We start from the raw sequence: 16,704 nt of genomic DNA, 5'->3' as shown, positions 1-16,704 counted from the left end.
AGAAATAGGCTTTGCCCTCACTCAAGATGGCCACTTTCCGCCTTCGCTCTCGTTGGTAAATTGGCTCTTTCGGCTCCTGTTACTCGCCCCAGCTTTTCAATTGCCCGTAGTAGCCATGGCGGCCATGAGTTTATTGCAGCGGGCCTCGGTCACTGCAGTGGCCGCTCTCTCCGGCCGCCGGCTTGGCGCTCGACTTGGATTCGGGGGCTTCCTCACCCGTGGCTTTCCGAAGACTGTCGGTGGGTGCTAGCTTTGGGAAAAGCGCGCTCAGGGGATGTGGGATGAGAGATGAAGAGCTCCTCCGGAGTGACCTTGGTGGGATCTGGAAGGAGCTGGGAGAAATTGCGGGCTTGGGGCTTGAGAGGAGAGATGGAGCGTGGGCTTTGTGAGGAGGTCGAGGGTTTTCCTGAGGTAATCAGATCGATCGTGTTTAAATCATTAATTAGCATTTGTCAAACACTTTACCACTCAGCCATCCCAGTTGGTGCTAATATGCGGATGAAGTTGAGGTTAAAAAGGCACAGACCAGAGATCTAGGTGTCTCAGGCACCGGATTCTCTCTGTACATTCCACCCTAGGTTCTAGTCCCACAAGGTTGTAAGTCATGTTGCCCAGGAGCTCACTGATGTTAGTAGGCAGGTGGAGAGGCTCAGGGTTAACTCCTTCAGTAGACACAGTGCCTACACCATACTTTTAGGGGTCCCTGCAAATGTTTTCTCTTTCTTTTAAAACCAGGAGGAAGAAAAAAAAAAAAAACAACAACAACCTGTAATGTTAATGAATGTGTGGTAAGGAATCCAGCCTGGATTGTATTCGTTTTATATCAACGGAGTCATAAAATAGTAATTTTTAATATCTTCTTACAGTGGAAGGGGCCCATGAAGGAAAAATCCCTAGGTCCAGGAAAGTCATAATGCAGTCATGCCAGGGTTATTTGAAGCTTCTTGGAGACTGTATTGACTTCTAGGAGAGTGAATAATTATAATAGCAAAGTCTCAGATGCATTGTATTCAATCTAATTCTTTCAAAGACTCTGCGAATTAAGTACAATGTTACTATCCCCATTTTACTAATGTAGGGACTGTGACTCCGTTATTACAAAAATAATGCACTAGAGCACCAAATGTAATATTTATTGAACACCTATGTGCCATGTACCATCCTAAGATCTTAAAAATATTAATTCATTTAATCCTCTTGATAAAAAATATACTGTAAGCTGTCTGCCCTGTGCAACACAAGAAGGTAGAGAGGAAGTGTACTCGAAAGCCAAAAAGATCTCCAACCTCAAAATATCTTTCTCTACCCCTTTTTTCTTCTCCCAATTTAATTTGAATTATGTCACTTCACATAGAGACTTGTCACAAAAATGATGGAGACAACTAGTGGAATTCAAGGATTTCCAGCAGGAATTTGAACCTGTTTTAAAAAAAAAAACAACTACATGTGCTAACATTTCTTGATAAAATCCCTTTGTAAGCCATTTCTGATTACAAATATCCTCCTCTTCGAATACTCCCTGGAGATAGTATTTATTCATGTCTTGCTGGAGATAAACTCAGGTGAAAACCTCACTCCCAGATCCCTTTTATACGTTATTCCTCCTTTCTTGGATTTCTGGAAGGATCAATACCAATAATCTATACCCTTTCCACTGGGACCAGGGAAGGATCTGATAGCTATATTAGAGTCTGTGTTTCAGCCTGATACCTGCTTTCAAAGGTATTTTGCAGGTGGTTTCATCTGTCACTGTGGAATGAAAGGTTTTAATCTGTTATGTTATTGCTTATGGCTGCTCCTATGAGACTGTAAGACCCAGGAGCAGAAAACCTTGTTTTGTTTTCTCTGGAGCTAGACTGCCTACATTCAAATCCTGCTCCAGAGTTAGTAGCTATGTGACCTTGGGTCATCATATCTTGGAAGCTAAATGGAAAGTACTTAATTGCTTGGAACCTGTGTTTCTTTATCTTTAAAAAAAGATGTTTATTACAAGTGTGCTTATATTCTGTTGACAGGGAAATAAATCTAATCTCTTTACTATTGACAAGTATTTATAATCCTGAAATATATTTCTGCATAAGTTAGCATCTTTCTAGAATGTCATTTTGAAAGGTGCTTGTCTCTTACCATAAGAACTGTTAGAAAAAAAAAAAAAAGAGGATGATAATTTTAACCTGCCTCATAAGGTAGTTGTGAAGAGTGAGTGGGAAAATCGACAGCACCTAGATTTAGAAGCATTGGTTTACTAACAGGCCCTGTGGCCACCCCTTTCTTATATATGTAGTACTGACATGTTATCTTCATTCACCGTCCTTGAAAACTTTTCTCAGGAAATAAGCAGATACAAGTGTTCTATTTAAATTATTTATTAAGTGTCTAATATCAAGGAATTACAGAAATGAGTTTAAGTTCTTCCCTCAGCTGCAGTAGCTTTAATATGAAGACTGATGTGTGCACATTATGGTTTAAAAAAACTGAGAAGAAATATTTAAATGATTACATAAACAGTGATATGGAGTTAATTCAGATGTAGAAGATGGGGCATTTTAAGTGGATTCTGGATAGTTTTAACAGCTGCAATTGGCAGAAGAATAGAGGATGTATTTTCTGATATATCTGAATATGGGGGGTCTTGAGATAGGTAGATGTTGAAAGAAAAGGCTTAAGAAAAGGGAACTTGGGACCAAGTTGGGGGAGTGGAGGACTGAATACAAAACCAAAGTATCTTAACTGTTTTGTAGGCTGCAGAGAGTGTTTTAGCAGGAGACCAAATCAGTAGTGTGTTTTGGGAAAATGCTTCTGAATTTGGATGGCTTATAAGGGGGTGTTGGTTACTTAAGCCAGTGAGGTAAAGAGGGCAGGAAAGAAAAGTTGAATCTTAGAATCAAGAGGCCTTGACAATTGATGAATGAGGGGTAGGTACAAGGAAGATGAATGAGTTTTTTAGCCTGGGTAATTGAGTTGGCAGAGTCATTAACTGGGAATAGTCTGAGAATGAAGGAAAGAAAATGGCTAGTTTTTGATTGTTGTCTTAGAGACACAAAACCTAAATTATCTTATTTGATCTTCACAAATATCACAGTTGTCAAAAACCATGTAAGCAGTATTCACCCTAATATTTTTAAATTGTAAGCAGGTGGCCTGACTACATCAACAACAAATCATGAAGGCTCAGAATGTTTGAGAAGAGTTTAGTGCTATGAAATATACTTTAGAACAGTTAACAATAATAATAACAGTAATAAAATAATAATAGTTATTTAGCACATTTAATGACATGAATAACTTGTTTAACAGTAAAGGTAATTATATGGAAAGCAAGCAAGCAGTTCACTTTACTAACTGCATTAATATTGCTAGAATACAGCCAGACCAAGCATTCTTCCATAGTTTTTTTATGTTACATTTTTTTATATCTGTTAATGGTGTTATGCGTAATCAGTTGTCCCTAAAACCAGGTAGAGTTTAATCCATGTCTTTCTCTCTGGGTAGTGTGTGTGTGTTTGCCTGCCTGCCTGCCTGCCCAGTTGAAAGGGAAAGTTGGGAGTACACTGTCTCTTCTGAGTAGATTTACTTTCAGAGAGTGAGGAAGGATCCCAACTGACATTTAATTTACTTAAGAAATGTAAATTCCAGCATATTTATGGAGCATCCATCATGTGGCAGACACTAAAAGGTACTGGGGATACAGTACTGAATAATGCGGTCCTTGACCTCATGGACTTCAACAAAATAATCAGGCTTAGTGTGTATTGTTCTAAAAGAACTAACCAAATAATATCACGGAGGGTAAGTAGGAGGCCAGCTTTGGATAGGGTAGTCAGAGAAGACCTCTTCGAGAAGGTTACATTTGAACTTGGTCCTGAAGGATGGAGGTGCGGCAGTAACTGTTCAAAGAGCCTGGGGAAAAGCTTTTCGGCAAAGAGTGCAAAAACTTGAAGTCTAGAAACAGTTCTTGGAGTTGGAAGGAAATCATTGAGACTGATAACTTGGAAAGGTATGCCTTTTTGTTCTAAGACAGACCATGTGTTCTGATTCTTTGAGGAAAAGGACCTTAGATATCCTCTAGGCCAACCTCTAGAATATCCTTTTTACATCCCACTGTTGACACTTGAATAACTCCAAAAAGGGGACTGGAGAGGCAGTCCAATTTTATTTTGAACCACTAAAATGGTTAGAAACTTCTTCCTTGTATTAAGCTGAAAATTACTCCTGGTTCCTCCTTTCAGGTCAGCACAGAATAGTGTGAGCCTTTGTTATGGGATAGCCCTTCACCTATTTAAAGGCACTTCTCTGCTTTCTACCCAGACTTCTTTTTTGTAGGCCAATCAATCAGTTGCATTTCTTTAAGCTTCAGTATATCAGTTTCCAGGTTGTTTGCCATACTGGTTGCTTAAGTTGGGGTGTGCTCCAGGTTGTTCCTCTAAAACAATATACTCTGGGATGGACACACTCCTGCAGGTGTAATTAGGAGATGGAGGTGGGTGTTCCTCCTGTTTTGACCCTACACTTCTCGTACATAAGATTAGGATTGAATTGTCTTTGACTTTCTTGGTTACCATATCACACCAATGACTCTGCTTAAGTCTGTGAGCAACTTTTGGGAGGTCCAATCAGGACTTTCCACTTCTTGTATTTAATCCTTTTAGATTGACCCTTTTGTAAATGTGTGAGAGGACTTTTGGGGATCCTATTTCATCATCAGTGTAGTAGCCATCCTTGTAGCAGTAGCTTTGTGTCATCAGGAATGCCATTTTCACCTCATCCAGGCCATTTGTAGAAATCTCAACTTCTCAGAGCTTTGGATGGAGCCTTTTGGCAGGTTGTTGGATTAAGTAATCAGCACCTTTTGGGTATAATCGATCAGTTACCCATTATAAATTCATCTAATTTGCTACTTCTCTCACCTTTTAATGCCCCTTCCTCATACCCCCCATCTCCACCATCCTGTCTATATAGGAACCTTACTTCTGGGCCTGGTTTTTTCTGACATTGCATCCTGTTTCTTTCCTTTGTTGGAAAGAATAGCCTAGCACAGGGCCTACACATAGTAGAATAGAATTAATGAGTGGTTTGTACTATTAACCAGCTCTTTTTTTTGCATCTAGTCCACAAAGAATTCCAATGTACCTTTCAAATGATTTTCTGAAATATATAATCACTTTGCCACATTCTCTTGTTATTTTAGAAACTTTAGTAGTGTGAATTGTACACAGTAAATGCATGCCAGCTTCGAATTCTCTTGTGAATTAACTTCCTAAATTCATTGCAAGCTACTATAGGTGATACCAAAATTAAGAATATAGTTCCTACCTTCAAGACATTTATATTTCAGTGGAAGCGGTGAAAGCAAGTATGCATATCACTAGAATATACAACAGTTCAGAAGTAGGAGACATCTCATGTGATTGGGAATAATGTTGGGTTTTGGAGGTTAAAATGTCATCTGGGCCTAATAATATCAGGAGAGGGAAAGGCATTCCAGACATTTAAGCTTGAACAAAGGATACAAATCTTTATGACCTCTATTATAACTAAAATTACTTTAATGGGAAATTAGTTTTGTATTCTGCAGTGACTCCCATGGGAAATTTTTTTGAATACACTTTCATACAGCAGAAACCATAATCTCAGTTTCCCAGTAACAGTGAGATCCTTTCCTGCTTTCAGCACAAGGGCTTAGAGTGCCTGCAGTGATCCTTCCAGGCATCCAAGAAAGGGAAATCATGTAGAAATAAGCTTAGGGGTGAAATTTTGCCTCAGTTTATCTCCAGTGAGGCTTGACTGCATACTGTCCAAGGGAGAATTTGAAAAGGAGAATAATCACAACCAGAAATGGCTTACAAGGGTGCCTGGGTGACTCAGTCAGTTCAGTGTCCGACTCTTGATTTCAGCTCAGGTCATGATCCCAGGGTTGTGGGTTCGAGCTGCATTGGGCTCTGCACTGAGCATGGAGCCTGCTTAGGATTCTCTCTTTTTCTCCCTCTCTCTCTTTCTCTCTTTTCCTCTGCTCATGCTCTCTCTCTCTCTCTCTCTCTAAAATAAAATTGAAGAAAAAAAAGAAAGAAATGGCTTACAGACCGATTTTATCAAGATATGTTAGAGTATTTACTTTTAACAAGTTCAAGTTCCTGCTGGAGATATGTGGAATAAATATCTTTCCATCTATTTTGCTGCAAATCCCTGATGTATATTTCCTCATCATATGAAGTGACACAATTTGAGTTTATTTATTTTATAGCATTAGCAGATATTTACTGCAGAGATAAACAAAGATAATTAGCCCACCAAGAGTATCTAACCTCCCTGCCTGCTCTGGAAACAAATTTAGACAATTATTTAGATATCTCTTTAAAGTTGAATAAAAATGAAGAGAGCTAGAGTTTACAATAGTACATTAGTGTTTGTTGAAAGATACCCTATCTGCCCTGCCTTTAGTACTCAAATAAGTATGTATTTTTTGTCTCAATTCATATTAAACATTTATGAACATACATTTTCTTATAACCTGATTTTATGTCAGAATAGAACAGTATACGTTTATGAGCCTTGTATATGTAACAGGGTAATTTAATATTGCCAGCTCCTGTGCGACACAGTGGAGATCATGGGAAAAGACTGTTTATCATCAAACCTTCTGGATTCTATGACAGGCGTTTTTTGAGTTTAATGGTGAGTCAAAAATTTTGCTAAACTAAACTCTTTATATACAAATAGGAATTTTTTTTTTTGGCCTATTTAGAAAATAAGCATCTTTCATTTCATAAAAGGTATTATTTTATTATTTCACATTTCTTTTTTAAAAGATAATTGAGATTTTGTCCTGTAATGTCTGATTTGTTACTGAATTTCTTTTTAAACTAGTGAGCTTTTCGTTCTTCATAAAAAAGGATTCATATGTATTAGAGGTAAAAAATGAGCCATTCCTTTATTCTCAAGATTGTGGGGTTTTGAAATGTAATCTGTGTTCACTGTGCATGCATGCGTGCATGCACACACCCACACACATACACTAAAGTCTATAAGTTATTAAACTTTGAAAATGGATTCATTTGGGGATAATTATTTATATTATTAAAATATTCTTTAAAATACCAAGGAACTCATTGAAAGACTTCCTTAAAGTAACTACATTATTTTGGACTACAATTTTTTATTTCTGTATTGTTCAGGAACATTGATTTCAGAGGATGAAGTGGGGTGCCAGCTATATATTTGTATCTCAAGGCTCTTTAAGGAAAAGTAGAGGCCTGGCAGATAGAAGATTGTCTGGACGCTGCCCTCTAGACCTCTTGCTCGCCCATTGTGCTCAGTGCCCCTCCTCACTCTCCTGGTTGAGCTCCCACTTTTCTTGTCATGACCAACTCAAACTCTACAGTGGGTAACAACACCCAGATGTTTTTGCACTTCCAATCTTAATACAAAAATTTCTCAACTTTTATTACATCGCCTTAACCAAAAATGGGAAAATCACTTAAACATATATTGTATTACCCTTTTACAATTAATCCTTACTTTTTCTTTCATTTTTGCTTCCAAATATAGGCATCTAAAAGTTAGAGCAAAAGAAAATCTCAGAAATAAATACTTTGGTACCACATCTCCAATATGGCAAATTTATTTTACAGGCAATGGAAAGAAATCAAAAATTGAAGACAGTTTAAGAGTGGGGAAAGAAAGTTAGGTAATGGTTATGTTATGTGAAAACTATTTTTTAATCTCAACAGAAATTCTACATTTTGTTGACTGGGATTCCAGTAGCAATTGGCATAACTCTGGTGAATATATTCATTGGTAAGTACCTCTCCAACCAAACTGGTAAATTTTTAAAACCCATGTATATTAATAACAGAAGGAAATTACGAATGTTATAAGAAAAAATTATTTAAATAATAAACATGAGATTTTATTTTACAGTAACCAGATCTCAATCTGCAACAGGGTACAATGTTGTTTTTTTAAAGATTTTTTTTCCCTTCAAGAACCTTGAAGGTCACCAACTCTGTAGAGGCCACAAATGGCTTCAGAAAGCCTTGTTTTCCTCCTTGTTATTTCTCCAAAACCAGTTTGACAAGTCTGAATAAAAAAAAAAAAAAAAAATAGAGATAGAGGTGGAAGAGAGGCTAAAGGATGGAAGAATTTTTTTATGCATCTTGGAACATGTAAAATTATAATCTAAAAAAGAATGAAACTGTGAATGACAGTGCAAATTAGATTTTCATGGGAAACACTGCCCAAACTACTTCTAACATCTTGACTCCTAAAATTTTTTGTCTAGTAGTGGTAGGGGAAACCAGAGGGAATAATGTGTCTTTTATTATATTTTGTTACATTGTATAAAAACAATGTGAAACTCTCCTATCATGCCTTAGACAATAGACAATGCCTTACAAGTAGAAGACATCTAAAAAATATCTAATGAATGAAATAATTTTAAACCACATTAAAGTGAATCTAAAATACAGGTGACCCTTGAACGACGTGGTGGTATCAACCCCTTGCTCAGTCAGAGATCCACATATAAGTTTTTGACTCCCCCAAAACTTAACTACTGATTGCCTATTGTTGACCAGAAACCTTACTGATAACATAAACAGTTGGTTAACACATACTTTGTGTATTTTTTATATTATACAAAGTATTCTTTGTATAAAGTGATAAAGAATTCTTGTGATAAAGTTAGCTAGAGAAAAGACAGTGTTATTAAGAAAATGATAAGGAAGGGCGCTTGGGTGGCTCAGTTGGTTAAGCGTCCAACTCTTGATTTCAGCTTGGGTTATCATCTCATGGTTCATGAGTTCAAGCTTCATATCGGGCTCTGCTGAGTTGCAGAGCCTGCTTGGGATTCTCTGTGTCCCTCTCTCTCTGCCCCTCCCCTGCTCCCACACTCTCTTCTCAAATAAATAAACTTTAAAAAAAAAAAAAGAAAATACAGTACTGTACTGTAAAAAAATCCACGTGTAAGTGACCCCATGCCATTCAAACCCATGTTGTTTTTTGGTCAACTGTATTTGATATCTTCATTAGTACAGAGCTTTCTTTAAAACCACAAGAGGTTGGTTTCTTAAATAGTGGAAAATTAATATTACAAACTGCTGATACTAATTGGACATCACTATTTTCTCTTATTAGGTGAGGCTGAATTAGCAGAAATTCCAGAAGGCTATATCCCAGAACACTGGGAATACTTCAAGGTTGGTATAGGCCATTGAAAGTTACTTTCCATTACGTGTCTTGTCAGTGTACTGATTAATGTCTTAATTTAGCAATTATGATATATTCAATTTTTGGTATGAGGGAGATGACACATTTTGTGCTCACTTTTTTCAAGCAACTTCTTTTGGTCATTTGTTTTATCGCTTTACGCTGTATGGTTTTTTAAAGAATGACTCTGCAGTGCGTTCTCATCCTAGCATATTAACCATCAGAACATATCCTAAGTTCAATGCCATAGGAAAGATTTTACCAATACTAATGCTTAGCTATTCTTTATCAAGCACCTACTATGTAGCAGGGGCTGTGGTAGTGTTTTGTAAATATTACTGTGTTCCATGTGAAATGTGCTATTATTATCCCCAATTCAGAGGTGAGGAAACTGAGGCATAAAAGAGGAGAAGTGACCTGTCCAAAAGGTAGGGCCAGCATTTGGACCTATGCAGGCTTGATCTGAGAGCCTGCACTGTCATTTTAGCACACTGTCCCTGCTACTAAAACAGCAGCGTCGGGCTGCTACGAAAGCAGTATCAGGTTCTGCACTGACGGTGTGGGGCCTGCTTGGGAATCTCTAAAGTTAATTCTGTTACGTGTCTTTATAAGTGTTGTGGTGAGATGGCCTTGAGTAGAGTATATTCTGTAATGTTTTATTATCTGACTGAACTATATTTCGGAAAAATATATCATTAACATAGCATTATTATATCTTAAGGCAAGTCATACAAATAGTTTATCTGTGCTGAGAGAAGGAGCTTCAGTTTTTCATCACCAAACCCTGGGTTTAGCTCCTAAATTAGCCACTTAAGATCCTCAGTGTAGTATAATGGCAAAACGCACAGATTTTGGAGTCAGACAGACCCAGTTTGCATCCAGATCCTGGCACTTAGTAACTGTATAACTTTGCAAAATTTGCTCATCTATAAAATGGGGACAAAAATAATATCCACCTAATGGATTAAAGTAATTTAAAAAATATATAAAGTAGTTAGCATTTAGTTAGTATTATTGATTTACCTGAGATGGGCATTTTTTAAATATTAAATATAATTTATTATCAGATTGGTTTCCATACAACACCCAGTGTTCATCTCAACAGGTGTCCTTCTCAATGCCCAAGAGATGGCCATTTTGTTTTTTTTTTTTTTTTTTTCAATGCATTTTTTTTTTATTTTTTAATATATGAAATTTACTGTCAAATTGGTTTCCATACAACACCCAGTGCTCATCCCAAAAGGTGCCCTCCTCAATACCCATCCCCCACCCTCCCCTCCCTCCCACCCCCCATCAACCCTCAGTTTGTTCTCAGTTTTTAACAGTCTCTTATGCTTTGGCTCTCTCCCACTCTAACCTCTTTTTTTTTTTTTTTTTCCTTCCCCTCCCCCATGGGTTTCTGTTACGTTTCTCAGGATCCACATAAGAGTGAAACCATATGGTATCTGTCTTTCTCTGTATGGCTTATTTCACTTAGCATCACACTCTCCAGTTGAGATGGCCATTTTGAAGAATAGTAAACTGAAAAGGCAAAGTAGTGTTCAGAAAATAATAAACAAATTTTCTCTTGTAGCATCCTATCTCAAGATGGATTGCCCGAACTTTCTTTGATAGTCCTGAAAAGAATTATGAAAAAACAATGGCTATCCTTCGAATTGAAGCTGAAAAGGCTGATTTACGGTAAAAAAGGGGAGAGGGGCAGGAAAGAAATCTCCTTCCTTACTATTGTAAGCCATAAGAAAAAAATTAAATTGTTTCAACACTTTAGGATGCTCCATGTAAAACAATGAAGATGGGGATGGATCTGGCCTGTTTAGAGTGGAGTTTATGAGCTGGAAACTGAGACTATTGGTTGATAATATCTGTCAGAGTAAAAGGAATTCTTTTTAAAATATCTCACTCTTTTGGGGCGCCTGGGTGGCTCAGTCGGTTGAGCGTCCGACTTTGGCTCAGGTTTCATGATCTCACGGTTCATGGGTTTGAGCCCCACATTGGGCTCTGTGCTGACACCTCAGAGCCTGGAGCCTGCTTCGGATTCTGTGTCTCCCTCTCTCTCTGCACCCAGCCCCACCCCCGCCCCCTGCCCCGGGCTCACTCACTCTCACTCTCTCTCTCAAAAAAAGACATTAAAAAAATTTTTTTTTTAAATTCTCACTCTTTTAAATGCAGGGAAGCCCTCTCCTCCATCTATGCCCCACCTCCCTCAATTTCCTTTCCTCCTCTACCTAGTCTCATCCTTAAAAGTGACTATTTAATTATTTCTTGTGTATGTCCCTAGAAGAAAATTTATGCCTTAAAAATATATTTTGTATATCATTTGAAAATATATTAACACAAATAGAATCCTCTTATAGACACCGCTCTGTACCTTGGCTTCATTTCACTTAAATAGATCTTGGTGATCTTTCTATAATAGTACGCACCCTGTTCATTTTAATGTCTGCATTATATATTTTACTGGATGGGTGTCCCTTAATTTTTTTAACCAGTCCCTTGTTGTTGGTACTTCGGTCCTTTATAAGTTTTTTGATAATATACATAATGCTGTAGTCAATATCCTTCTACATAGACTGCTGCATATTTATTTAGTATATCTGGAATATAAATTTCCTAGCAGTGGCACTGATAAACCAAATGTTATATGTTTAGATTTTAGATAGATGTTGCCAAACACTTTCCCAAAACATTGTTTATCAGTTGTTTTTTGTGTCACCAATACATGATAATTTCTGCTTTCCATACCATTCCCTGTAAATGGAATTTATCAAGCCTAAACATTTTGCTGATAAGATAGTTGAAACATGTTATTTCATTATTTCAATTTTGTATTTTTTTGTAAGGTTGAGTATTTTTTCACAAATAAATCTACTAGCTGTATTTGCTTTCCCGTAAATTGCCTTTTTTTCTACTAATGTATACATTTAACTAAAATATCTTTTTGTTTTTGTTGCAAGTATGTTTTCCTGACTTGTCATTTGTGTTTTGATAGTGTAAAATTTTTTGCAGCCTAAGTGTTTTTATGTTTCAGGTTAACAAAAGTGTAGTAGTGGTAATGTGTTTCTGAACACTTACTATGCATCAGTGTTTTAATTACTTTATATATATTTACTCATTTAATTATTGTCAAGTTTGTCAGTCCTTTTCCTTAGCTTTTGGGATTTTGTGTCATGCATAGGTTTTTGATAGTAATTAAATAGGGAAATATTTAAGTCCAAAATTATTATTTTTTTTAATGTTCACTCATGTTTCCTTTTGCTACTTTTAAATGTGATCCTGTCTGAGATTTATTTTAGTGTTTGTAGTGAGGTTTACATACAGTCATATGCATCCATTAAGTTCAGTGGGTTTTGATCAAGGAAAATAGCTGTGTAACCATCATAGCCAAGGTCATTTCAATCACCTACTGAGCCTCTTTCTTGTGCCTTCAGTCATTCCCCATCCCCTACTCTTGGCCCCAGTCTACCACTGATCTGCTTTCTGTTATTCTCTTTTAAACTTAATAGTTTATAAAAATTGCTATGATAGTAAAAAAAGTATGTATAGATATTTAAATGATTAAAAGAACTAGATATGTAATCATACATGTATATAGTTACCATATGGAATTGTTATGTATTTAAGAGCATGGAACCAGCAGTATGGCTCACACTTAGTAACATTGGACTTTTTTGAACTTCAGACATACACCTTTGAGTTCCAATTAAAAGATAGATCCTAGAATTCCTTAGACATATAGAGATTTTAAATAATTTCCAAACAAAGTGAAAGCCAAAACAAAAGCGTGACTTCTACCCCCAAAGGAAAGATGCTGTTGTGAGGATGGAACAGGAGTACCTATGTTTTTAAAAAAGTATATGTTTACGTGGGCGCGTGGGTGGCTCAGTTGGTTAAGTGTCGGATTCTTGATTTTGGCTCAGGTCATGATCTCACGGTTCATGGGTTTGAGCCCCACGTTGGGCTCTGCACTGACAGCATCGGGCCTGCTTGGGATTCTCTCTTCCCCTCCTCTGCTCATGCTGTGTCTCTCAAAAATAGGTAAACATTAAAAAAATTTTTTTTAAGTATATGTATAGGTATTTGGAAAACTGAAGCATAAAAGAAAGATACAAAATAGAAAGGGACTGTCTCCCATAATTGTTTCTGCCTAAAGATAACTATTATTTTTTTGCCCTCCACATTTTTTAATACTTTCTGCATGTGTATGAATACATATTATTTTCTGTTTTTTAGTGAAATGGGAAGACGCTACACATACTCATTTTATACTTTGCATTTTTTTTTTTTTTTAATTTTTTTTTTTTAACATTTATTTATTTTTGAGACAGAGAGAGACAGAGCATGAACGGGGGAGGGTCAGAGAGAGAGAGGGAGACACAGAATCTGAAACGGGCTCCAGGCTCTGAGCGGTCGGCACAGAGCCCGATGCGGGGCTCGAACTCACATACCGCGAGATCGTGACCTGAGCCGAAGTCGGACGCTTAACCGACTGAGCCACCCAGGCGCCCCTATACTTTGCATTTTTAATCTAACCCTATATGTATCATCTCTACTATATACAGATTTTCTTCATTCTTTTTAACAGGTGCCTAGTAGTCTATTGTAAGGGTAAAACCAGTCCTTCTTATGAATATTTTAATATTTGCATTTTGGATAATTACATTCTAAAGAGTAGAAAAAAAGGATAATATGATATATAATCCTTAAAAAAAAAAGAATACACTCTCTTACATACACAATACAAAGGTAGGTAGACTCTCATAGGTAGGGTTAGTGAGTTGGTTAAGGTTAATAAAGTGCATTATTTAACTGTGATAAATTTCCAGTCAGATGAAAAACTTAATATGTAGTCTATAAAAATGGAAAGGAAAGGTTTCGTGGAAAGGGCCTATTTCAAAAATAGGTGGTCTCAAGAGGGTTTTCTAGAAGGCAAGAAGATAGGAGATGCATTACCACTATTCAAGTGAAAGTGATCTGTCCAGATAAAGAGCTGGAACAAGAGGAAAGAATAGATTACCAATTCAAGTGATGTTTTAGTGATTAAAAACAGTATCTGTGGGCTAACTACATAAGCAAGATAATGAAAGTCAAAAATAAGCCCCAAATTTTGCTTATAGGTGCATATCAGATAAATGTATACACATGGATCTGTGGAGGTATATTAATACTTTACATACATACATACATAAATTTATTTATTTATTTAGAGAGAAAGAGAGTATGTGTGAGCATGGGAGGAGCAGAGGGAGAGAGAATTTGAAGAAGAATTTGAAGAATAGTCAGTTCAGAGCCTGATACGAGACTCACTCCCCTGACCCTGGGATCATGACCTGAGCTGAAATCAAGAGTCAGATGCCCAAACGACTGAGTCACCCTGGTGTCCCTTACATAAAGTACTTTAGATAATACTTTACACAAAATCAAAAGACTCTCTTTATGGAGATAATTCATTAATTTTGCAGTTGGAAATGATGGAATCACAGTATTGCTGTTCTGTTTGTTACAGATTAAAGGAGCTAGAAGTCCGAAAGTTAATGCGTGCAAGAGGCGATGGTCCCTGGTATCAGTATCCAACCATTGACAAGGCACTGATTGATCATTCTCCAAAAGCAACTCCTGACAACTAATCCTTTGTTTCTCTAAATACAAAATATATTCTCTTTAGGGGAAAATTAATTAATATATTCTGTATTTTTTGTTCACGTGATGAATAAAAGATCTTCCATTGCTTTTTTTCTCAGCATTGGTTCAGATTAAAATTTTGTGTGGGATTTTAATTTTTTTCAGTTTTATTGAGGCATAATTGACAAAATTGCAAGACATTTGAAATGTACATTATGATGATTTGGTATACACTGTGAAAGGCAGATTAAGACTTGATTTGTGGGTTTTGCTTTCTCTAAGGTTTATCATATAATAAAAAAAAAACTTGGACAAATAGAAATTTACGAACTACTAATGGTGTAACTTTAAAAGTCTAATGTTTTAATTGTCTGATAATTAGAAATTAGAGAAGTCTAATTATGTTAAATATCAGGAAATCTAGTAGTTTACATACATATCTTGTAGATATCTAGATTATTCAGAGGCAATTCAGAATTTTAAAGTATGTATATTGAACTAACGATATAACATAATGACACCTTTTTTTTTTTCAATATATGAAGTTTATTGTCAAATTGGTTTCCATACAACACCCAGTGCTCATCCTAAAAGGTGCCCTCCTCAATACCCATCACCTGCCCTCCCTTCCCTCCCACCCCCCATCAACCCTCAGTTTGCTCTCAGTTTTTAACAGTCTCTTATGCTTTGGCTCTCTCCCACTCTAACCTCTTTTTTTTTTTTTCCTTCCCCTCCCCCATGGGTTTCTGTTAAGTTTCTCAGGATCCACATAAGAGTGAAAACATATGGTATCTGTCTTTCTCTGTATGGCTTATTTCACTTAGCATCACACTCTCCAGTTCCATCCACGTTGCTACAAAGGGCCATATTTCGTTCTTTCTCATTGCCATGTAGTACTTCATTGTGTATATAAACCACAATTTCTTTATCCATTCATCAGTTGATGGACATTTAGGCTCTTTCCATAATTTGGCTATTGTTGAGAGTGCTGCTATAAACATTGGGGTACAAGTGCCCCAAACATCAGTACTCCTGTATCCCTTGGGTAAATTCCTAGCAGTGCTATTGCTGGGTCATAGGGTAGGTCTATTTTTAATTTTTTGAGGAACCTCCACACTGTTTTTCCAGAGTGGCTGCACCAATTTGCATTCCCACCAACAGTGCAAGAGGGTTCCCGTTTCTCCACATCCTCTCCAGCATCTATAGTCTCCTGATTTGTTCATTTTGGTATGCTGAAAACTATAGAAAGCTTATGAAGGAAATTGAAGAAGATTTAAAGAAATGGAAAAACATTCCGTGCTCATGGATTGGAAGAATAAATATTGTCAAAATGTCAATACTACCCAAAGCTATCTACACATTTAATGACACCGTAATAAACAGTTTTTCAGTGAACAAATCTCAGTTTAATATTTTCATGTTTTTTGGCCATAAACTGTTTTTTGGTCATTAAAATGATTTTTATTGAAGTACAGTTGACACACAATGTTACATTAGTTTCAGATGTAGTATAATATTGTGCTTTTTATTTTTATTATGTTTATTTATTTTTGAGAGAGAGAGAGAGACAGAGTATGAGCAAGGGAGGGGCAGAGACAGATGGAGATACAGAATCTGAAGCAGGCTCCAGGCTCTGAGCTGTCAGCGCAGAGCCTGACACGGGGCTCAAACCCAGGAGCTGTGAGATCATGACCTGAGCCGAAGTCAGATGCTTAACTGACTGAGCCACTCAGGTGCCCCTATGTTGTTCTTTTTAAATGCACACAGATGTGCACATCTTTTGCTTAGATGCAATCTCTTTAAGATTCTTAGAGTCCTTTTTTTGGAAACATGAGATGTTCCACAAGGTCAAATGATTACTTGCCAAGATTATAAAATGTG

The 16,704-nt window shown here is 36.8% G+C and overlaps 1 protein-coding gene across 2 annotated transcripts; it reads left to right on the top strand.

Moving 5' to 3' along the window:
• Positions 1 to 14: 14 nt before the first annotated feature.
• Positions 15 to 14,942, top strand: NDUFB5 (NADH:ubiquinone oxidoreductase subunit B5). Of its 2 annotated transcripts, XM_078453193.1 has the most exons (6): positions 25 to 239; positions 6,584 to 6,672; positions 7,728 to 7,794; positions 9,133 to 9,194; positions 10,778 to 10,884; positions 14,708 to 14,942. In XM_078453193.1, exons 1-6 carry the CDS (start codon positions 116 to 118, stop codon positions 14,826 to 14,828), a joined length of 570 nt encoding a protein of 189 aa, XP_078309319.1. In that variant the 5' UTR covers positions 25 to 115; the 3' UTR covers positions 14,829 to 14,942. The 2 variants fall into 2 exon arrangements, with proteins under 2 accessions (XP_078309320.1, XP_078309319.1); XM_078453194.1 differs by lacking the exon at positions 10,778 to 10,884 and having other exon boundaries at positions 15 to 239.
• The last annotated feature ends 1,762 nt before the right edge of the window (positions 14,943 to 16,704 follow it).

The sequence above is a fragment of the Panthera onca genome, chromosome C2 (assembly GCF_046562875.1).
Source record: "Panthera onca isolate mPanOnc1 chromosome C2, mPanOnc1 haplotype 2, whole genome shotgun sequence".
Lineage (NCBI taxonomy): Eukaryota > Metazoa > Chordata > Mammalia > Carnivora > Felidae > Panthera > Panthera onca.
Note: the sequence above shows the minus strand (reverse complement) of the source record. Positions and strands in the feature narration are given on the sequence as shown.